Source organism: Saccostrea echinata, unplaced genomic scaffold (assembly GCF_033153115.1).
Source record: "Saccostrea echinata isolate AGI-Se365-2 ecotype Australia unplaced genomic scaffold, CSIRO_AGI_Sech_v1 ptg000081l, whole genome shotgun sequence".
Classification (NCBI taxonomy): domain Eukaryota; kingdom Metazoa; phylum Mollusca; class Bivalvia; order Ostreida; family Ostreidae; genus Saccostrea; species Saccostrea echinata.
The window spans coordinates 2,516,582-2,540,201 of NW_026889830.1; the positions used below are offsets into that span (position 1 = coordinate 2,516,582).

General features: G+C 33.7%; 1 protein-coding gene across 1 annotated transcript; it reads right to left on the minus strand.

Annotated features, from left to right (window-relative positions):
* Positions 1–3,884: 3,884 nt before the first annotated feature.
* On the minus strand, positions 3,885–23,546 carry LOC133176727 (delta(24)-sterol reductase-like). The gene is made up of 8 exons (XM_061311799.1): positions 23,236–23,546; positions 18,916–19,177; positions 18,583–18,701; positions 8,665–8,931; positions 8,135–8,275; positions 7,812–8,009; positions 7,334–7,512; positions 3,885–5,874 (listed from the first exon to the last, which is right to left on the minus strand). The coding sequence occupies exons 1-8, from the start codon at positions 23,482–23,484 to the stop codon at positions 5,721–5,723; spliced, it is 1,569 nt and encodes a 522-aa protein (XP_061167783.1). The 5' UTR covers positions 23,485–23,546; the 3' UTR covers positions 3,885–5,720.
* Positions 23,547–23,620: the final 74 nt, after the last annotated feature.

The following is a 23,620-nucleotide window of genomic DNA, read 5'->3' on the forward strand; positions in this document are numbered from 1 at the left end:
TTTTTAGCAATTTTCATATTTTTTCCGGAATTTCCATCAATGGCTCCAGTTTAAGTTTTAGTTTCAGCAATGACGACCTCCTTGCAAAACATAGTGCAAGTGTTTAATAGTGTTAAATCCAAAGCAAGCTAGCATGTAGGTGTCCCCTACCAATATTGACTAGTATATTATCACACCACATCTAAATGCCATTTGCAAAGCAGTGATAGGTATTATTTAGAAAAAAATCAAGAAAATCATTTTGTAAAAAAAAAAAAAAAAAAAAAAAAAAAAAAATCCCTACCTACCTACCCTAATTTTTTTGGAAGTGTAACCGGAACCACACATATTTTTTTGTTTGGCCTTAAACTAAATTAAATCGTACCGGTAATTTGGAGAGAAACTAGATTTTACTAGACTTGACACTAAAGAGATAAAAATGAATGAGTACAACTCGGGGGAAAATTGAAACTACTTCTGGAAACACAAATTAAAACATAGGTAATCAAAGATTACAAAGCTTACTTTGAAGAATGTTATCCATAAGTAAGGCCAATCTCGCATTAATTTTTTTCTAGTTTGTGTGCATCCTTAGATCAACATCCATGCAAGTTTGATTTAAGTAGGACATATAGTTACTTTGGATTGGACCTGCCCCAAAAACTTTTACCTGTTCACTCATTCATAAAAAAATATAGGTTAGTTCCAACATCCAAAGCAAGTCTTGTAATGTCCATCCCTTATTGCATCATCCATGCAAGTCTCATCAAAACGGGCCATATACACGAAAGAGTTATGGCTAAGTAAAGATGTTTCTATGCAAATGAACTAATTAAAATGCGTAAGGGCTATACCCATCGTACAGAAAAAGTTAAATCTCGTTTTTTAATTCAAACTTGGTACCCACGACATGTGATAGCCAGTGCACATTATGACGTCATATAAAGATGTCATCATTCTCTACTACACAAGTTTATAAGGAGCATCAACAAAATAGCTTCCGTGCAAGGGCATACCTTATTTTGTTTTGCAGAAACAAGATATAAATAGAAGCAGGACATTCCAAGGACTTATGATATTGCTGCACAAATGTCGACAGTGCAACTGTTTAGTTACTGTTCATTAAGTTTTGAGTTAAAACAAGGCAAAAATTCACAGTCTGGTGCAAGTTTTTCTTAATTTTTTATCAAATGAGAAAGTGCATAGGATTTGTGCAGCAATTTTATTAATTTTTAGAATGTTCTTCTTAATATTATACATTATTTATTTAAAATTAAATAGGATATGCCCTTGCGCTGATGCTGTTTTGTTGATGATTGTGTTTTATTACCTTGAGTGGTAAAGAACATGACGTCATTATGTGCACTAGCTTTAATATGTTCTGCGTACTAAGTATGTATAAGAAAATAAATTTTAACTTTTTCTTTATAAAAGATATACATCTTATGCATTTTTATTAGCTCATTTGAATAGAAATGTCTATACCTAGCCTCAATTCACTTGCATATAGAGCTACTCCAAAAACAATACCCTGGTCAATCATTTGGAAATTATAGACTGATGAGATCCAGCATCCAAAGCAAGTCTGGTGTCCATCCCGAGATACATCACCCATGCTAGTTTGGTTAAGGTAGGGCAACTATTCACTAATCTGGAAAATATAGGTCAGACCCACCATCCGAAGCAGAAGACAGTGTTCATGCCTTGATGCATTATCCATGCAAGTTTGGTTCGGGTAGGTCTTAAAAATACGTAAGAATGGACCTTTAACCTTGTCACTCATCTTGAAAATGTAGGTCAGATCCAGCATCTGAAGCAAGTCGGGTAGTGTCCATCCCTAGATGCATCATCCACACAAGTTTGGTCCAGGTAGGTCTTATAGTTCTTTTGGAATGGACTTGCTCCTAAAACTTTAACCGGGACACTCATGCTTACACCTACGGTATAACATAAGCTCATCTTGACTTCATTGAGGTGAGCTAAAATTAACTCCAAAGTGAAAAGTTGAAATTATGTTTGAATATTTTGATGAAATATGTTATGTCCATGACCTTTGTAACAGAAAATTGAATGAATGAAGGACATTTTTAAGCAAGAAAAGTACTGTAACAGTCATCTATCATATAAATACTGCATGTAGTTGAGGGTTCAATGTTACATTCATACATACATTCAATGAATTATAACTGAAAGAATCTTTTGCTTTCATCCCACAATATGAAGAAAATACCTGTATAAACTAGAAATATGTCCATAGGACATAAATGCCCCGCCGAGGGTATATTAGTAATGCAACATGAAAATTTGTATTAGTGTATGAAATTTGATGAGAATATCTTGAATAGTTTTTTAAAAATTGAAATTGAAATCTAAAAAGTTGGATATAGATAATAAATTTTTACCAAATTATGTATAAGTGCATAAACTTACATAAATATATCTTAAATGGTTTCTTTAAAATTAAGCAAAATGCAAATTTAAGTCAAATAAGGTCAAGGTCCCAGAAAAGTTCAAGGTCAAATGTTTTTGATGAAGTTGAATAGTTCTCATAAATATGTATCAGCATATTAAGTTTGATAAAAATATATTGAATGGTTTATTTAAAACTGAGCTAATCACTAATTTAAAATAAATGAAGTCAAGGTCAAATGAAAGGTCAAGGACAGAAAATGTTGATGCAGTTGAAAAGGTTACATCAGTATGTATTAGCATATGAAGTTTGATAAAAATATTATGAATAGTTTCTTTAAAACTGAGCTAAACACTAATTTAAGAAAAGTGAGGCCAGGGTCAAAGGAAAGGTCAAGGTCAAAAAATATTGATGCAGTTGAATAGCTCTCATCAGTATGTATCAACATATGAAGTTTGACACTAATTTAAGAAAAGTGAGGTCAAGGTCAAAGGAAAGGTCAAGGTAAAAAAAATTTTGATTTAAAACTGAGCTAAACACTAATTTAAAATAGATGAAGTCAAGGTCAAATGAAAGGTCAAGGACAGAAAATGTTGATGCAGTTGAAAAGGTTACATCAGTATGTATTAGCATATGAAGTTTGATAAAAATATTATGAATAGTTTCTTTAAAACTGAGCTAAACACTAATTTAAGAAAAGTGAGGTCAGGGTCAAAGGAAAGGTCAAGGTCAAAAAATGTTGATGCAGTTGCATAGCTCTCATCAATATCTATCAGCATATGAAGTTCAATAAAAATATCTTGGATAGTTTCTTTGAAACTGAGCTTTGAACAGAGCTAAATGCAAAGTGTGACGGAAGGACAGACAGAAGGACGGACATGACAAACACTATATGCCCCAGCCATATTCATGGCGGGGCATAAAAAGGATAATCTGTGAAAGTTATCTTAGAAAGAGGGTTTTTTCCTTCTTATTATTTATGATCCTTATTTTGTTTTATCCATTATAATATATATATAATATTATAATATATATATCATAAGAGTAGACTGCACTCAAAAATTTAAAACACCTAAAACTATCAGCATGGTTAATGAAAAATACATGGAGAAATACTTTTCATCAAAATATTCAAACATAATTTCAACTTCTCACTTTGGAGTTAATTTTTAGCTTACCATGATGAAGTCAAGATGAGCTTATGCTATACCGTAGGTGTTAGAATGGGCGTCCCAGTTAAAGTGATTCACTGTCTTAGTTGTTGGGTATGCCAAGATATCGACGACAGTTGGAAACATAGGATAATTTGTATAACGGGCAAAGCCAATCTTCTTATATGTAGGGGTAGAATAAGGTGAGGTATCGGAAAGAATTATGGCTTGAATATGGAGAAAAGTGAAACAAGCTGTACAGTAATGTACAGTTAGTGTACAAAATGACTGTAAATCCTGTCAGTAAAATCTGTACTATCATGCAGATAAAGACAAAAAGAAGCTTTCCTGTAAATTTTTTATTCAGATCACAAAAAATAACATGGATGAGACATAGACATAATTTTTAAGTAAAAACAAATCAGTGTATAATAATCATGTATAAGCAAAGCACAATATTATCACTACTATCCTGATGCATTTTATGTATAAATATATGTATACAGATTGTAAATTATCACTGTGTGAAAGATTAACTTCACTGGAAATATCTGAGACATTTTTGAGTGACTTGTCAAAGAGATTAATTTGATTAATTTAATTTTTAATCAAGTTAAAATAAGACATACAATGAATTTGCATTGGATGTTTACATGTACTTATGTATGATGTCATATGATGTCATACTTTAAAATCATCTCTTCTCATTCAAGTCTTATGCATATGGTAAAGTTCACATATTTATAGGAATTTTATACAAACTGGCCCTTCAACATACAAGACAAATTTTACATAATATTGATTTTGGCATTAAAATTGACATTCAAATACATTTATTGATTGAAGTGAAACATTTTACTTCCTAGAAACATTATCATTTAAAACATTATAGTTTAGATACTTAACTGACAGTTTATATTAAATTCCATAGATTTAAATATTTAAAATGAGGATTAAAAGTAAATCAAAATAATAATGTTGAGACTGTAGCTCTACTGGTTTGTACTTATAACAAAGGAAAAGAAAAGTAACACTTGGACTTGAAACTTTGAAACAGCAATAAATAGAATATTAAATGATCCTTGATTTAGTCTCTTTTTGTGGCAGGATTGCAATCAGACTAAAACTGTAGAAAGAGTAACCTTTTAAAAGAATTTTATGGAAATTAAGATTTTAGTAACCATGGCAACATCATTCAACAAAATCAACAACAATAAAGACAATTATGTATCTCAGTATAGTTTACTTGTGTGCCAAGTTACATTGAAATCAGACCAAAACTGTAGGAGGAGTAGCATTTTGAAAGTATTTCTAGAACATTTCTATTTTTAGTAACCATGGCAACACCCAGACCTGGGATCAATTACTTTGAAATGTAATGAATTAAATTACAATTACTTTGGAATTTTTACCATTACAATTACCATTACCATTACTCTCATTTAGAAAAGTAATTCATCAAAATCAAAAACAGAGAATTATGTATCTCAGTGTAGTTTACTTGTGTGCCAAGTTAAACTAAAGTAAGACCAAAACTATAGGAGGAATAGCATTTTGAAAGTATTTCAAGCAAATTTCAATTTTTAGAAACCATGGCAACACCATTATCGAAATCAAAAACCAATATACAGAGTTATGTATCTTAGTGTAGTATACTTCTGTGCCAAGTAATACTGAAATCAGACCAAAACTGTAGGAGGAGTAGCATTTTGCAAGTTATTCACAGAAATTTCTGTTTTTAGTAACCATGGCAACACCGTTTATTGAAATCAAAAACCAATACACAGAATTATGTATCTTCCTGTATTCTACTTGTGTGCCAAGTTATATTGAAATGAGGCCAAAACTGTAGGAGGAGTAGCATTTTGAAAGTATTTCCCAGAAATCTCTATTCTTAGTAACCATGGCAACACTGTTCATTGAAATCAAACACTAATATACAGAATTATGGACTTAGTGTAGTCTACTTATGTGCCAAGTTATATTGAAATCAGACCAAAACTGTAGGAGGAGTAGCCTTTTGAAAAATTGTTTATAGACGGACGGACAACAGACACCTTACTATCGCATAAGCTCTTCTGGTCTCTGACCAATAGAGCTAAAAAATCAATGTATAGAATTTAAAAAAAAAAAACATTTGATTGTTGCTTTGTTGTTTGGATTTCCTGTTCTACAATGATTTAATCTCTAGCTTTTCTGTTCACTTTGTCGTACACCTCTGGAAATGCTTCTTCACAGCCAAGCTCTTTTCTCATTTTATCATACAGAGTGTGATCAAACATTTTCCTGAATTCCTCTCTGGTTAAGTAGCTATCAGCATACAGCATCTGAAACCTGAACAGTTACATCTACATGTATTTTAATCCATTTTATTTTTAAAGATTTTTACATCATATTTTTAAAGAAATGCATACAGATTCAAATTAATTTTTATTTCTAAAAGAACCTTGACAGACACCTGACTATCATGAGTTTTCTGTGAACAACTCAGCCCCATCTGAGATTAGAACTCAGGACACACGTGACTTAAATTTTACAATTTGATAGAGGAATCTTTGTTCAATTGTTATCATATGGGGTTTGTCTCTTAGATGATGAAACATAAACATAGGTACTAGTAATCAAAGATTATAAGCACATCTTAACAAATGTTATCTATAAGTGAAGGCAATATCTCTCACTGAATGTTCTGGTAGTGTGCATATCTAGATGCAACAACCAGCTTTATAGTTAACTGGAATGAACCTGCTCCAAAAACTTTAACTTGGTCGTTCATCTAGAAATGCAGGCCAAATGCATATCTGGTAGTGTGCATCCCTAGATACACCATGCAAGTTTGGTCCAGGTAGGGCTTATAGTTACTTGGAAACAAACCTGCTCTAAAATGTATGTCAGATCAGCACCTCAAGCAAGTCTGGTAGTGTGCATCCCTAGATGCATTATCCAGGCAACTTTAGTCCAGGTAGGGCTTAAAGTAATTGGGAATGGACATGCGCCAAAATGTACATCAGATCTAGCATCTTGAAGCAAATCTTAAGTGTACATCCCTATATGCATCATCGATGCAAGTTTGATCACTAAAGGGCTTATACTTACTTGGAAATGGACCTGCTTTAAAATGTAGGTCAGATCCAGCATCTGAAGCAAGTCTGGTAGTGTGCATCCATAGATGCATCATCCATGCAAGTTTGGTCCAAGTAGGGCCTATAGTTACTTGGGAATGGACCTAGCATCTGAAGCAAGTCTTGTAGTGTGCCTAGTTGAAACAGTTCACCTGCTAGACATCCTTGGGTAAATAAGATTTTCAAAACTGTAATGTATTTCAATATATGGCCAACTTAGCCCCATCCTGGGCCTGATGCATGGACCGAGTGAAAATTCATTTCACACTTTTTGTAGAGTACTAACTGCTTATTATACTCTTGCAAATTAATTAGCATCCTAGATGCTAATGAGTATAGAAAAACATTTTTGAAGAATGCATGAATGTTATGGTGTTTGCCCAACCCCTTAGATCTTTGGGAGCTGGGACAATGAAATGGGAAAGTTTTGTTTCTCTTCATTCACAGATTCTTTACAACAAAAATCGGTTGAAATTTGTCCAGCAATTAAAGAGAAGAAGCTGAAAATGTTTAAAAGTTTATGAATGACCCATAGATTATCTGAAAGACTCAGGTGACCTAAAAATATTGGAGCAAAGTTCTTGCTAAGTAATACAAAGATAGTAAATGATTTATGGGCCACAAAGCATGGAATTTTTGTGTTCAATCTAAGAAGAATGTACATCACCCACCCTCTAGCTCTGATGACATAGTTCTCCAAGGCTCTGGTTGTCTTAACAGCTTCCCATGTGCTGGATTTGGGGGAACCATAGGCCCCAATGTCAACATACATCTGGCTCTCTTTCTTAGCTGGATGAACCATGCCAGGTTGGTCATACAACATGAAAGGACAAAGCCAAAGGGGGTACATCTGGGACAAAACAGAAAATTAACATACATGTACTTTGTATGATACATTTTCCATTCAAATGGTCACAAGAAAAGTCTTACTTTTGAAAAGTTTTTGAAAGTATGAAGTCTTATGAAGTATGAAAGCAGGATTTTAAATCTACTCACAAATGACTTTATGATATCAAGCTTTGGATATTAAATAGATAGCTATCATATAGCAGACTTTTATAACTTTCAAGCAAAAACTTTTCCCTAGATTGATGATCGTCAATGGCTATTAAGAGAAAGCACCTCTCTACATAAAAATATACACTGTACCTTAATCTCCTTCTCAAACACTTCCATAGCCTCCAGTAATTTGTCAAAGGGAACCAGCATGTCTTGGATAATCTGATATTTCTCGTAGAGTTTCTTGGTTGTCTCCCCTTGGGTTAATTTCAACAGTGAGATTTTGGGAGGAACAGCCCAGCCAAACAAATATCTGAAGATGGGGTTGTTTCCAAATGGAATTATGTCCTGAATTATAAGTGTTGATCTCATAAGAATGTATGCATGACAAGTACTCAAACCAAAATAATTTTTTTTTCCCATCGTAATTCTATACTGACCTCAAGTTGAACACTTCCTGACACTATATTTACCTGTAGTTCCCAGAATATGCTCCTAGTGTGTCTATGGTAGTAATGTCTGATAGGAATATATTCTACAGCTGGTCCCGTAGTCAAGAATCCCTCTACATGTTTAAAGAACCATGGCTTCCAAAAGTATCCAATGGGGTTTATCTACATGTACATAAAAATTGTTAAATTTCAGAAATATCTCCATTCCTACTATGTTTCATCATAAAATATAATAAATAATGCAAATTATTCCCTAAAGAAATATGTGGATGACAATACCCCATCACTGGCCCTAAGTCGTGACATATTCCTCAAATATACATCTGTTAAGTCTTTCTATACAGATCTGACAGATCCCCCCAAAAAATTTATCAACAACAATCCATCCACAGTAGAATAAAAAATACTTCATATTCAAATCAAAATATGGTTACTCAGTAGGTATTGATATTCCTTTCTGTTCTGTTAGACTATGTAATTCAATACAAATTCTACCAGACTTTACCATGGTCAGCCTCAGAATATACATGTAAAAATTACAATGTAATCACTTTGTCAGGTTCTGCCTGGTCTGTGAAGTTTCCGGTCATCACCACTGCCTTGTCCAGAGAGTATGCCAGCGTCTCCACAAATTCATTGTTCTCCTTCAGCATCGTCTGCTCCTGGAATTTCTCCACCATATCTTCCTTGGAATGCACTGGGAAATATTCCATCTTTACATACTTCTTGGATGGAATGATTTTGATTTCGGCAGACACTAGTAAGCCAAGTGTCCCATACGACCATGGAACTGCATAAAACAGATCAGGATTCTCGGTCTGAAATGTGAATTAAAAAATCTTGCCAAATTTTACAGACATCAATATTTTATTCAAAAAAATGAAAACTAGTAGACTAATTGTTCTCGAACAATTAGAGGTCTTTCCACCTTCTTTAAATTTCATATATTTTTCATATTTAACTCTCTATTGTTTTATTTTTATACAAAAGAAACAAGAAATGGCTTGAGAAATGGAAAAAATGAAATTTAAAAAAAAAAAAATTGAATGACCTTGACCTTTGACCTTGAACAATTATTTAAGTTCATAAGTCAAGGGTCACATTGCACTTGACCCCATGCTTCTACGACTTTTAGTTTTAAAGTTATAAGGTTTAATAGTAAGAGGAAAGACGTTAAAGGGCGATAACTCATATAAGGGGTCATCAGATCCTTTCGCACTGAATAGATTGAAGTTGTGTCTAAAGGCCCTGAGGACATAAGTGAAGGTTTCGTGTCTCTGCGGTTTACGGTTTCGGAGTAGTAGCGATAACAAGGTTTTCAGTGAAAGGGGCAATAACTTTTGAAAGGGTAAATCTTAGGGGACAAGTATGAAATCTTTGAAATAATTTTAAGAGGACATATTAAAGATGCAAAGAGATTTAGTATATAATGAAAGACAAAAGAGATATAAAAAGAGCTTAATTTCTCAAATTTTGAATGACCTTGACCTTTGACCTTTACAAAAATTTCAAGGTCTGAGGTCAAAGAATCTAATGCAGTTGGTTCCATGTCTCTATGACTTATCGTTTTGAAAATTTTTCATTATTTGTAAACTTCAAAAACTTTCAGGGGCAATAACTCATTGAAGGGGTCGACAAATCATTTCGCAATGAATAGATTGAAAAGTCCTCTCAAGTAGTCAAAGACATTGGTGAAGGTTCTGTATCTCTACGATTTACGGTTTCGAAGGAGTAGCGATAACAAGCTATTCTTGCGAAAGGGGCAATAACTTCGTAAGAGGTCATAGGTCAAACACGTTGGGTCGTTTTTCGGAATAACTTGTAATATCCAGTATCATGAACTATAAAGTTTTTTGATAAGTCTTGCGGTTTCAAAAGTCCGGGAAGAAAAAGAATAATAACTAGGAGACTAATTGTTCAGAGAACAATTAGAGGCCTTTCCACCTTTTTAAGTGTTTCCGTGTCATTTGGGTTGAGAAAAAGTAGAAAAATGCAAAAAATGCAAAAAAAAAAAAAAAAAAAAAAAAAATTGCTCCTCCAGCAGGGTTCGAACCCAAAACCCTTGGATTGAAAGGCAGGTGCGCTAACCATTCGGCCACGCATTCTGATATCCTTCATAAGCTAATTGTTTAAGACTACAGAAGAAATGCAAGCCTATTTTTAGAATCGGTAGGGGGAAGAAAGAAGTTCCGTAAAAGGAAATAGTTCCTGAATTTGCAAGCAGTATATAAAATAACTAGTAGACTAATTGTTCTCGAACAATTAGAGGTCTTTCCACTTTCTTTGAATTTCATATATTTAGGTCTTTCCACCTTTCTGTGGAAAGACCTATTGAAATTGTTCTGTTTATTAGGTCTTTCCACCTTTCTGTGGAAAGACCTATTGAAATGCTTATGTTTATTATTATTATTATTATTTTTCCGTTACCGCCTTTTGAACCGAAAGACTTTTCGAAGAACTCTATAGTTCATGATACTCGACATCAAAAGTTGTTTCGAAAAACTACCCAACGAGTATGACCTATGACCCCTTTCGGAGTTCTTGCCCTTTGAACGAAAAACCTTGTTATCGCTACTCCTTCGAAATCATAAACCGCAGAGGTTCGAAACCATTACCAATGTTTTTGACTACTTGAGAGGACTTTTCAATCTTTTCATTGCGAAATGATTTGTCGAGCCCTTTAATAAGTTATCGCCTCTGAGATTTTTTGGTGTTTACGAATAATGAAAAATTTTCTTAACGATAAGTCGTAAAGAAATAGGACCAACTGCATAAGATTCTTTGACCTTAAACCTTGAAGTTAAGGTCAAGGTCAAAGGTCAAGGTCATTCAAAATATAAGAAAATTAGCTCTTTTTATAGCTCTTTTGTCTTTCAACATATACTACATATCTTTGCATCTTTCATTTGTCCTTCTAAAACTATTTTAAAGATTTCATTCTTGTCCCCCAAGCTTGACCCATTCAAAAGTTGTCACCCCTTTCGCAATAAAACCTTGTTATCGCTACTCCTCTGAAACCGTAAAGCGTAGAGATTCCAAACCCTCATCAGTGTCTTCGACTCATTTAGTACACTCTTCAATCTATACAGTGCGAAAGGGTTCTTCGGCCCCTTCTATGAGTTACTGTCCCTGAAAGTTTTTGCTGCTTACATTTAATGAACTTTTTTTCAAAGGGTCTATCCTAGAGACATGGAACCAACTGCATGGGCATGTTTGACCTTTGACCTTGAAATGAAGGTCAAAGGTCAAGGTCATTGAAAACTATATAAATTGTTGATATCAGCTATTTATCTAAATGACCTTGACCTTTGACCTTGACCTTGAACGTTGACCTTTAACCTTTGACCTTGACACTGACTCAAAGGTAAAACAAAAAATCAGAACATGCATCTAGATTCATGTACATTTCAGTGTTGAACTCAGTTTAAAGCAAAGTTCTTTTTTTTCTTTTTTTTTTTTTAATGACCTTGACCTTTGACCTTTGACCTAAAGGTCACAATCAAGATTAAGTTCGTGGAGTTTGCTGCAACTGTTACTTTAAAATATGTTAGGAATAAATAAATAAATAATTCACCCCCCCCCCTTTAAAAAAAAATCAATAGCAACGTAGAAAATGTCTCTAAAACTCATACAACACCTCGGATCGACATAAGATTTTAAGCAACCGCAGGAAAGACTTCAAAAAAAAAAAAAAAAAAAAAAAAAAAAAAAAAGAAAGAAAAAATTTCCTGAAAGTTTTACGGTGAGTCTCTGAAGTGTAACGAAATTATGAATTTTATCGACAAATACTACATTTTTTTTAATCTGAAATTTAGGTGCTGATGAGCATAAAAATGAATTTAAGCTTTTATCGGCTATTTCTTCAGTTGTTATTAATAGCATTCGATTCTCCTGCTCTAATACAATATTTTAATACCAAGCATTCTTGATTTCTTTAGTATGTGGAATTTATTTCAATTTTATTTAGATTTAATATTAATGGAAAGAATCTCGAAAATAGCGATTTTTCCTATCAAATAAATTTCCACGCTCTCATTGACACCTTTTTTTCTTCCTGAAATGCATGTCTGAAATTTTAATTTATGCTAGTTACATTTAACTCAACCCACATAGAGATGTTTATTTAATCTTACCTATTATTTTGAATCGCCATATTCGGTCAAACCGAACGCGACATTTTTCATAAATTCGTAAACAAAGTCTCGGCACGGCAGTTCTAATGTATCCTAGGCTCTAGATGATTAACTCCATTTATTCAAAGTATAAACCAACTCAAATTTATTATATTTACAGAAAATCTGCTTTTTATTATACACCAATCGTGTTTCTCAAAACTATTTATTACTGATTACTACATTGGACAACAAACAAAAGGACACGTGCTCTTATATTCCTATTTATTCCTAAACAATATATTTACTACCTACATCTTCATCGGAGTGCGTGGCCTAATGGTTAGCGCACCTGCCTTTCAATCCAAGGGTTTTGAGTTCGAGCCCAGCTGGAGGAGCATTTTTTTTTTTTTTTTTTTTTTTGAGGGGGGGGGGGGCATTTTTCTTCTTTATTACAACCCAAATCTCACGGAAACACTTAAAAAGGTGGAAAGGCCTCTAATTGTTCTCTGAACAATTAGTCTCCTAGTTATTATTATTATTATTATTTTTCTTCCGCTGATTTTTTGTTTCAAGGTTTATCGAAAAGATTTTTTGTTCATCGTAAAAGTCATAAAAAGTTATGAACAAATTTGACCCAACGCATATAACCTATGACCCCTTTCACAGTTATTGCCCCTTTCGCTAGAAACCTTGTTATCGCTACTCCTCCGAAACCTTAAACCGTAGAGGTAGGAAACCTTCACCAATGTCTTCAACTAACTGAGTACTCTCTCCAATCTATTCACTGAAAAAGTATTCGTCAACCCCATTACTGAGTTATTGCCCCTGAAAGTTTTTGAAGTTTACAAAAAATGAAAAATTTTCAAAACGATAAGCCGTAGAGACATGAAACTAACTGCATTAGAATCTTTGACCTTGGACCTTGAAATTTATGTCAAGGTCAAAGGTCAAGGTCATTCCAAATATGAGAAATAAAGCTCTTTTTATAGCTCTTTTGTCTTTCAACATATACAGTATATCTTAACATCTTTAATATGTACTTTTAAAACTATTTCAAAGATTTCAATCTTGTCCCCTAAGCTTAACCCTTTTAAAAGTTATTGCCCCTTGTGTGAAAAACCTTGTTATCGCTACTCCTCTGAAACCGTGAACCGCAGAGACACGAAACCTTCACTGATGTATTCAGGGTCTTTAGACACAACTTCAAACTATTCAGTGCAAAAGTATCCGGTGACCCCTTATATGAGTTATCGCCCATTAACGTCTTTGCGCTTACTGTTAAACCTTCTAACTTTAAAACTTAAGGTTGTAGAAGCATGGGGTCAAGTGCAATGTGACCATTGATTGTTGACCTTGAATATTTGTTCAAGGTCAAAGGTCAAGGTCATTCAAAATTTTTAAAAAATTTCATTTTTTTCTATCTTTCAAGCCATTTATGGATTCTTTTTGTATAAAAATTAACTCCAGAGAGTAAAAAAAAAGAAATATATATGAAATTTAAAGAAGGTGGAAAGACCTCTAATTGTTTGAGAACAATTAGTCTACTAGTTTTCATATTTTACTCTCTAAAGTTAATTTTTATACAAAAAGAATCTATAAATGGCTTGAAAGATAGAAAAAATGAAAATTTTCAAAATTTTGAAATGACCTTGACCTTTGACCTTGAACAAATATTCAAGGTCAAAGGTCAAGGGTCACATTGCACTTGACCCCATGCTTCTACGACTTTTAGCTTTAAAGTTATAAGGTTTAATAGTAAGCACAAAGACGTTAAAGGGCTATAACTCATATAAGGGGTCATCGGATACTTTCGCACTGAATAGATTGAAGTTGTGTCTAAAGACATTTAAGACATTAGTTAAGGTTTTGTGTCTCTACGGTTTACGGTTTCGGAGGAGTAGCGATAACAAGGTTTTCAGTAAAAGGGGCAATAACTTTTAAAGGGGTAAATCTTAGGGGACAAGTATGAAATCTTTGAAATAGTTTTAAGAGGACATATTAATGATGCAAAGATATTTAGGATTTGTTGAAAGACAAAAGAGATATAAAAAGAGCTTAATTTCTCATATTTTGAATGACCTTGACCTTTGACCTTTGCATATTTTTAAGGTCAAAGGTCTATGAATCTTATGCAGTTGGTTCCATGTCTGTACGACTTATTGTTTTGAAAATTTTTAATTATTTGTAAGTTTCATAAACTTTCAGGGGCAATAACTCATAAAAGGGGTTGACGAATACTTTCGCAATGAAAAGATTGAAGAGTCCCCTCAATTAGTCAAAGACATTGGTGAAGGTTTCGTACCTCTACGGTTTACGGTTTCGAAGGAGTAGCGATAACAGGCTATTCTTGCGAAAGGGGCAATAACTTCGTAAGAGGTCATGGGTCAAACACGGGGGGTCGTTTTTCGGAATAACTTTTAATATCCAATATCATGAACTATAAAGTTTTTCAATAAGTCTTGCAGTTTCAAAAGTCCGGGAAGAAAAAGAAGAATAATAATAATAACTAGTAGACTAATTGTTCTCGAACAATTAGAGGTCTTTCCACCTTCTTTAAATTTCATATATTTTTCATATTTTACTCTCTAAAGTTAATTTTTATACAAAAAGAATCCAGAAATGGCTTGAAAGATAGAAAAAATGAAAATTTTCAAAATTTTGAAATGACCTTGACCTTTGACCTTAAACAAATATTAAAGGTCAAAGGTCAAGGGTCACATTGCACTTGACCCCATGCTTCTACGACTTTTAGTTTTAAAGTTATAAGGTTTAATAGTAAGCGCAAAGACGTTAAAGGGCGATAACTCATATAAAGGGTCATCGGATAGTTTTGCACTGAATAGATTGAAGTTGTGTCTAAAGACCCTGAAGACATTAGTGAAGGTTTTGTGCCTTATAAGGATTAATAATAAGCGCAAAGATGTTAAAGGGCGATAACTCATATAAGGGGTCATCGGATACTTTTGCACCGAATAGATTGAAGTTGTATCTAAAGATCCTGAAGACATTAGTGAAGGTTTTGTGCCTCTGCAGTTTACGGTTTTGGAGGAGTAGCGATAACAAGGTTTTCAGTAAAAGGGGCAATAACTTTTAAAGGAGTAAATCTTAGGGGACAAGTATGAAATCTTTGAAATAGTTTTAAGAGGACATATTAATGATGCAAAGATGTTTAGTATATGTTGAAAGATAAAAGAGATATAAAAACAGCTTAATTTCTCATATTTTGAATGACCTTGACCTTTGACCTTTGCATATATTTTAAGGTCAAAGGTCAATGAATCTTATGCAGTTGGTTCCATGTCTCTACGACTTATCGTTTTGAAAATTTTTCATTATACGTAAACTTCATAAACTTTCAGGGGCAATAACTCATTGAAGGGATCGACAAATCATTTCGCAATGAATAGATTGAAAGGTCCTCTCAAGTAGTCAAAGACATTGGTGAAGGTTCTGTATCTCTACGGTTTACGGTTTCGAAGGAGTAGCGATAACAAGCTGTTCTTGCGAAAGGGGCAATAACTTTGTAAGAGGTCATAGGTCAAACACGGGGGGTCGTTTTTCGGAATAACTTTTAATATCCAGTGTCATGAACTATAAAGTTTTTCGATAAGTCTTGCGGTTTCAAAAGTCCGGGAAGAAAAATAATAATAATAATAATAATAAACATAAGCATTTCAAGAGGTCTTTCCACAGAAAGGTGGAAAGACCTAATAATAAACATAAGCATTTCAAGAGGTCTTTCCACAGAAAGGTGGAAAGACCTAATAAGGGACGGGCTGCGTGAGAAAACGTTAACACTGTTCCCTAAGGAAAAAGTATTAATGGACTGTAGCCCGATTCATCGATATTGTGCGCATGTTGAATTTTTTGTTAATAGCTTTCTTGTAAGCTTAAAAGATCGGGTTCGGATTTTAACATTTCTGACTGAATATCCTGAAATAAATATGAAACATTTAAATAAGCATTTCTTTGGGTTAAATTAAATATGTGTATCACAAATTAAACTCCCAACATGCATTTTTAGAAGGGAAACACGACAATGAAAGCGAGAATTGTTTTTAATATACCGAAAATTGCTATTTCTGGAAACTGATTAATTCTAAATAAAAATCAAATAAATTCCAAATGTAAAAGAAAGAGAGAATGCTTGGTAATAAAATGTTGTATCATATCAGGAGAATCGAATGCTACTAACGATATCTGAAGAAATAGCCGATAAAAGGTTTAGATCATTTCTTCGTTCACCTGCACTTAAATTTCAAACACAACAGAACTTGTAGTTTTTGCCGTGAAACTTCAAGACTTTTATAAAATTATAGGACTCACCGTAAAACTCTCCAGAAAGTTTCTCTGAGGTCTATACTACATTTGTACCAAATCTGGTGTCGATCCGAGGTCTGGTTTGAATTCTAGAGTAATATTCTACGTTGTTGTTGATGTGATTTTTTTTTTTTTTTTTAAGAAGGGGGGGGGGGGGTGAATTATTTATTTTATGCCTCTTTTAAACTAAGAATTGTAACTACTTCCACATCCTTAAGCCTGATTGTGACCTTTGGGTCAAGGGTCAAAGGTCAAGGTCATTACCAAAAAAAAAACCAAACAAAAAACAAGAAACAAAAAGAAAAAAAAAACCAAGAAAACTTTACTTTCTATGGTTTTCCTGATACTGGAGCTGGATGCATGTCCTTACTTTTCCATTTGACCCAAGGTCAAAGGTCAAGGTCAAAGTTCAAGGTCATTTGCTGAATTGCCATATTGTACACATATATAAGGAATTTCTTATGTTTTTAAATGACCTTGACCTTTGACCTTGACCTATATTTCAAGGTCAAAGGTCAAATATGCCGATGTAGTTGGTCCCATGTCTCTAGGATACACCGTTTTAAAAAAAAGTTCATTAAATGTAAGCAGCAAAAACTTTCAGGGACAGTAACTGATAGAAGGGGCCGAAGAACCCTTTCACACTGTATAGATTGAAGAGTGTACTAAATGAGTCGAAGACACTGATGAAGGTTTGGAATGTCTACGGTTTACGGTTTCGGAGGAGTAGCGATAACAAGGTTTTACTGCGAAAGGGATGACAACTTTTGAATGGGTCAAGCTTGGGGGACAAGAATGAAATTTTTATAATACTTTAAGAAGGACATATTAAATATGCAAAGATATGTAGTATATGTTGAAAAACAAAAGAGCTATAAAAAGAGCTAATTTTCTTATATTTTGAATGACCTTGACCTTTGACCTTGACCTTAAGTTCAAGGTCTAAGGTCAAAGAATCTTATGCAGTTGGTCCCATGTCTTTACGACTTGTCATTTAGAAAAGTTTTTCATTATTCGTAAACATGAGAAACGTCCAGGGGCAATAACTCATAAAAGGGGTCGACGAATGCTTTCGCAGTGAAACCTTGAAGCGAGTACTCATTTAGTTGAAGACATTGGTTAAGGTTTCGTACCTCTATGGTTTATGATTTCGAAGGAGTAGCGATAACAAGGTTTTTCGTTTAAAGGGCAAGAACTCCGAAAGGGGTCATAGGTCATACTCGTTGGGTAGTTTTTCGAAATAACTTTTGATGTCGAGTATCATGAACTATAAAGTTCTTCGAAAAGTCTTTCGGTTCAAAAGGCGGTAACGGAAAAATAATAATAATAATAATAAACATAAGCATTTCAATAGGTCTTTCCACAGAAAGGTGGAAAGACCTAATAATAATAATAATAAACATAAGCATTTCAAGAGGTCTTTCCACAGAAAGGTGGAAAGACCTAAATATATATTTTTTTTAACTTAAGGATCTGAAAAGCAATCAGCCAAGTTAGGATCAATAAGGGATTGACAACCACTATAGAAAGAAAACATCTGGGCTTCTTTAATATTTTAAATATACTTTCCCCTCCTGTTGTGAAATACACAGTTGTCAGATTACTTAAAATACTATTTTTAATCAACAGATGCAAATTCACTATGAAAGATCTACAAAAGAATCAATATTTTATAATGTACCAGTATCTAAGTACAACATAATACAGATATAAAAGTCTGCTATTCATAAAGCCCAAGAATGAAGAATTGTGGGATAGGGATTTATTTTGCTAACAGTAGGGAATTACTTTTTTCTGAAGTTACTGACATTTTTAAATGAATTAGGGAGTGAAACAACATGACAAACACCTGAGGCTCTTACTGTTAGTATTTACAAGATAGCAGAATTTTTTCACCCATGGTGTATTAAACCATATTCAGATTATTATAAGAAGTGTTAAAAAAAACCCACACACTTTATACTAACGAAGGTACATGTACATTCTGTTTCAATATAAAAAATAATACATTTGAGCATGCTAACATCTGAATACCTTGGAGCATGTAACCACACTACCATCAGCCAGTACCAATTCATAGGACACACAGCAATGCTGAAATAGACCATGTTTGTGCGATGAGGTCTCTATCCCCACACCCATTATCAGACCACCTGTCAAGAAGATATCAAAATATAGTTTTAGAAAACATATTGAAAATATATGATTGCTGAATTGGTATTGATGGAAGCTTCTAAATTTTCATTTTCAAGAAAGCATTATTATACTGTGAGCTTGCCGAAAATGATAAAACACATCTTGAAATATATTTGAAAATCATTTTCATTAGCTCTGTTTTAATGTGTAATAATGTCTGACTATACAGACCCACTGTGAGGTCATCCAGTTCTGGCAGTACAGGAAGCGTCCATCCCAGGGGATTGAGGAATGATGTGACCTGCCCCATCGTTACCAGTGGCTCTACCCTCACGGTTCTCCTCGTCTCATCTATTTCAAGAATGTCAATCATGTTGACCTCAATATTCCTCAGCTGTTTTTTGTAAAGGCCTCTCCTAAAACTGACAGTTGCCCACCCAGGTCGGGCTGTACACATCTTGGTTTTCCTCCCATCTTTGTTCCATTGCTTAACCTTAATTACATCAAATGTCCTTACATCAAACACATTTTCTAACCTCACAAATCAGTGTAACCTGATTTAGTCGGGACTCAGGAATGTTTTGACTTTTTACTGAAATCCATCACCTCAGGTTTCATCAAAATAATGACAGTTGACATAATTAAACATGACTATAAATCCCATTTAAACACCATTAAAATAGTATTTTAAAAGATGTCTATTAGCATTCCTACCAAAATGGACAATTAACCTTTTTTTTGTTACAGTAAATACACACTTTACACAGAATCAAACAAAAGAGAAAAAGAATGTGCATGAAACTGGCTTTTGCATGAATATAAAATATGTGAATCATTTGAGAAAGGGGTGAAAAAAAATGTGGTAGACATTAATAAAGATAGTTAAAGTTGTAAAACTCATCTAAACACATTACAGTGTTTGAGAAACACATTTGGAAACTAGAAGAGAGACATCAGTATATACCGGGTAGGCATCCCTATTTGCTTGATTCATGCAGTTTTGGTAAGGCAAGGCTTTTAGATTCTTGGGATTGAACCTGCTGTGAAAATTCTAACTTTTCAATTAATCTGTTTTTAAAAGGTCTGATGCAGTGTCTAAAGCAGGAACTGTAGTAGACATTGTTAGACATGTTAGATATACATGTACTGTCAATTCAAGTTTGGCCCAGGGAGAGCTTAAGTTACTGTAAGTGGACTTGCTCTGATTTGTTCACCTCAGCACTATTAATCTGGAATATACTAAGGGTCAGATGCAGCATCCAAAACATGAAAGGTAGCAAGGATTCCTAGATGCATGATTAATACAAGATTACCTGGACTAGGCTTACTCTAATAAGCTTGTAACCTGTGGCACTAACAACAATTCAAGGCAAATGGTGCCAAATAGGTACCCAGACTGAGGATTCAAACTGAGAGATATAAGTATGTACCAACTGTTTGATCAATCATTCAGGTCCATCACTCTCTTGTGAGGTAAATGATAAAGATTTTCCTAAGGAGATTTCTATTACAAAAAGAATCAGAACATCTTAACCAAGTTAACATGCTGTGAATATTGCTTTACTTGAAAGTCACTGCATTAAAGTTATCATTAACAGTTTTTGTCAATGAGTACTTTTTTCTTAATTTCTGAGTTCTAAACCAGTGAGAAACTCAAATGTGATGCCTGTGAAAATTGCCCAGGTGCACAACATTGTAGAATGTGTCAATAATTACCCGTTATCAGCTGATCATATACAGGTCTGGCACAATCTCTTGATTTAGATATATAACTTGAATTAACTATATAGCTTGATTAAGCTATTCAAAATAGCTTGTTTTAGCTATTTTATCATACTTTTTTCTCCTAAAGGCAATATTTTAAAGCATGTAAACAGTGTTTGAAAAAACTCTGTGCCCAGCTGCCTGAGATGCATAAAATTCACTTCAGACAATTCTCAAATTGATACCTCTACAGGTAGCAAAGCCTAACAAGCCAAGTGGCAGATCTCGTTCAGTCTATATTATAATCAGGATTAAAGTTATGCTGACGGAGTCCTAGTGGCATTTAGTCAGAGAAGAGCCAAGATATCTTTTGAATGAAGATTGCAAGTTGCCAGTCACTTGCAAGGAAGATGAACTAACAACATATATGGTTTTACATTTGTAATAAAATTATTTTTGAAAAAGGCAATACATGTATACTTTTCTCAGGCTAGTAGATCTTTGGGAAGGCTTACAACTTTTATTGGTGGTCAGCCATGCATTGTCTAGCTAATTTTACAGTGAGTTTCAAACACTGATGTAAAAAAGTTGAAGTTAGGTGCAGTGAAAGTTTTCAACTTTGAACTTTTCTGAAAACAATGCATGAAAAAAAATTGCTCATCAAATTGCATCTCCTTGAGAGACTAAATTTGCAAAGTTCTAAAGGTTTTAGGGCTAGACAAATTGAGTTGTGACCGCACAGTTATTTCTTGAATGAAATTATAATGGAGGGTACTTGTGGTCTGTCAACAAGATGAATGATTGGTACTAATTCAGCAAAGTGTGAAGTAATCAGACTTATCTAGGCCTCATCCCACAGATAGTGGTGAACAGTTACCCAAACAATCGAAATACATCTTTAGCTTAAAGGTACCAGTATTGAAAAGCTGCAATGTTAAAACTATATTTGATTTTGGTTGCCTTTAAAATTGTCCATAGTACAAATATGAGAGTGACAATCAGACATACTCGCAACTTTTTTTCTATTTAAAAATTAAAATAAATTTTGTGAAAAACTGAACATAAATATTCTGAATACCTACATATAGCTTATTCAAGCTATATAATTAAATCAAGAGATTGTGTTGGACCTGACATACATGCATCATAGAATAATTTGTAACTGAAATTTGACTAATCAGATAAATAATATGTATTATTTAGAGAACGCGACAGGTTCTGTATCGTAGATACAAATCTGGGGGTGGACAAGTGCGTAGCACGAGTCTCCACCCCCAAATTTGTATCTACGATACAGAACCTGTCAAGTTCTCTAAATGATTTGTGACACGATCAATCAAAAACAAGCACCGCCCACTTTATAGCTGTGCAGGATCCTAACTTCTGCCAGAGTTCGTTTGTTCTCTCTGTAGATGAGGCCTCAATGGGGAGTATACATCCTCAGTATATATATTTCTATGGACAACGTAAAATTTAGTCAGATTAGTTTTGACAACGAGGTAGACGTAACAGACTTGAAGTCAGTCTTAATTGATAAGGTGGATGATTTAACCTTGATGTAGATGGAGATTGATCCTAATTTATTGCCTGGGTCTTAAAATCTCAGTTTAACTAGATACACATACAGGCGATACAGACAGTTTTTCGATGGACTTTGATGTTACAGATTTTTATTTTTTTATTGAAATGCGACATAAAAAATGAAGTGAAAGAGATTTTCGGCAGTCATCAGCAATAAGGATTTAAGATGAAATTTAAAAAAAAAACTGAAAAATGGACGAGATTGAGTTTGCATAAGAAGAGTGGAAAGTGGAGGATCTTTTCCATAATTATGAATTTTCTTTTTCATTTGGATCGAAATAACATGTAGATTCTGTGTGGAATAATTTTTTAAAAGTGATTGAGAAATTCTGACATTCTACATTCCGAAGGAAATATTTCTCCAAAATTTAACATAGGAAAAAAAATCAGCATTTTCTAATTTGTACATGCTTTTGATAAATTGAATCAGATTTATTTTTAGACCATGCTGTATTTTAGATACAGAACAGTTGGCTAACACAAGACAGTATATAGGGCTAATACAGAACGGGAAGTAGCTCCACCCACTGTTTTCCCATTCTGTATTGCTAATAAAGAACAGCAAACTTCAAAGGAAAACACCGCTATCGTGTCACAATAAAGATATACACGCTATAACTTGTGTAAGTTAAAAATAAAGTTGGAAATTTATTTATTTTGTTTACCAATTAAAGTTACAAAAATATTGTAAATTACACAATTGAAATGAACGCATTATAAAGATCTCAAATTTTAACTATTTATTATCCTACTAGGAAAGTAATGCCTCTACTTAAATTCATGCATCACGTGACACCGTCGCTACTTTTAGATTGATAAACAAAAATGGCGTCAAAAAAACTAGGTAGGCCGTTTGGTATACAAAATAACTTTTGACATGGATGGCATACGTTTTATGCTTAAAGATACTTATCTTTTGAAAACAACCAGTATTAACCATCTACTCTGTAATGACAGATATTAACTTTTATTCAAAATCGTAGTCAAAATGCAATGTACCTCGTTGTCTATGATGTGTGTCTATATACTGTTTGCGCACTTCCTTCATCAATATTCATGAATAGGCTGAATTCTTAATTGCAGATCTTGCTTAATTGTTTTGTGATTACAACGACTTATTTAGTAAAACTTTGTGGAAAGTAATTATTTTTTATTACACATCATGTTTCTCAAATCATTTAATCATTTTGTTTCACATAAAAAATCGCGTTTATATAGCGTGTATATCTTTAATAAAAAATTAATTATGTCTCTGTTGACACATACCTGCTGCTGCACATATTTTACTTTGTTCATGTGCTGTTTTGGTGCAGAATTTAGTTTAAATACAATCCAATTTCTGATGAACATGAAAACATCGTACACGACAGATAATGGCATTAAAAACAGGCACACAAAAACCCATCGGTAGTGTTTTATAATATATTCCAAACCTCTGTACTTTGCCCAAGAAATAAACAGAGGGACAGCAATGATAAACGCATTTTTTAGAGAAAGATCCACAACAAAAGCCATGACTGAGCCGTTTGCTTGTTATCGTTAGGGCAAAGGTTGAACTAATACCCTAACAGCAACAAGACAAGCAAATCCATTTTAACAACAAGAAAGGTCAAGGTAAAACGAAAGTAGGACCTCTGACTTCCTGTACAGG

What these genes read in the sequence shown, in the direction of transcription:
- LOC133176727 (XM_061311799.1), bottom strand. Translation starts at nt 23,484, where the DNA reads ATGGCTTTTGTTGTGGATCTTTCTCTAAAAAATGCGTTTATCATTGCT. An exon ending in TAAAATATGTGCAGCAGCAG is followed by an intron (nt 19,178 to 23,235) that starts GTATGTGTCAAC and finishes GATGTAATTAAG; the next exon opens with GTTAAGCAATGGAACAAAGA. An exon ending in TGTTTGAGAAGGAGATTAAG is followed by an intron (nt 7,513 to 7,811) that starts GTACAGTGTATA and finishes GTTTTGTCCCAG; the next exon opens with ATGTACCCCCTTTGGCTTTG.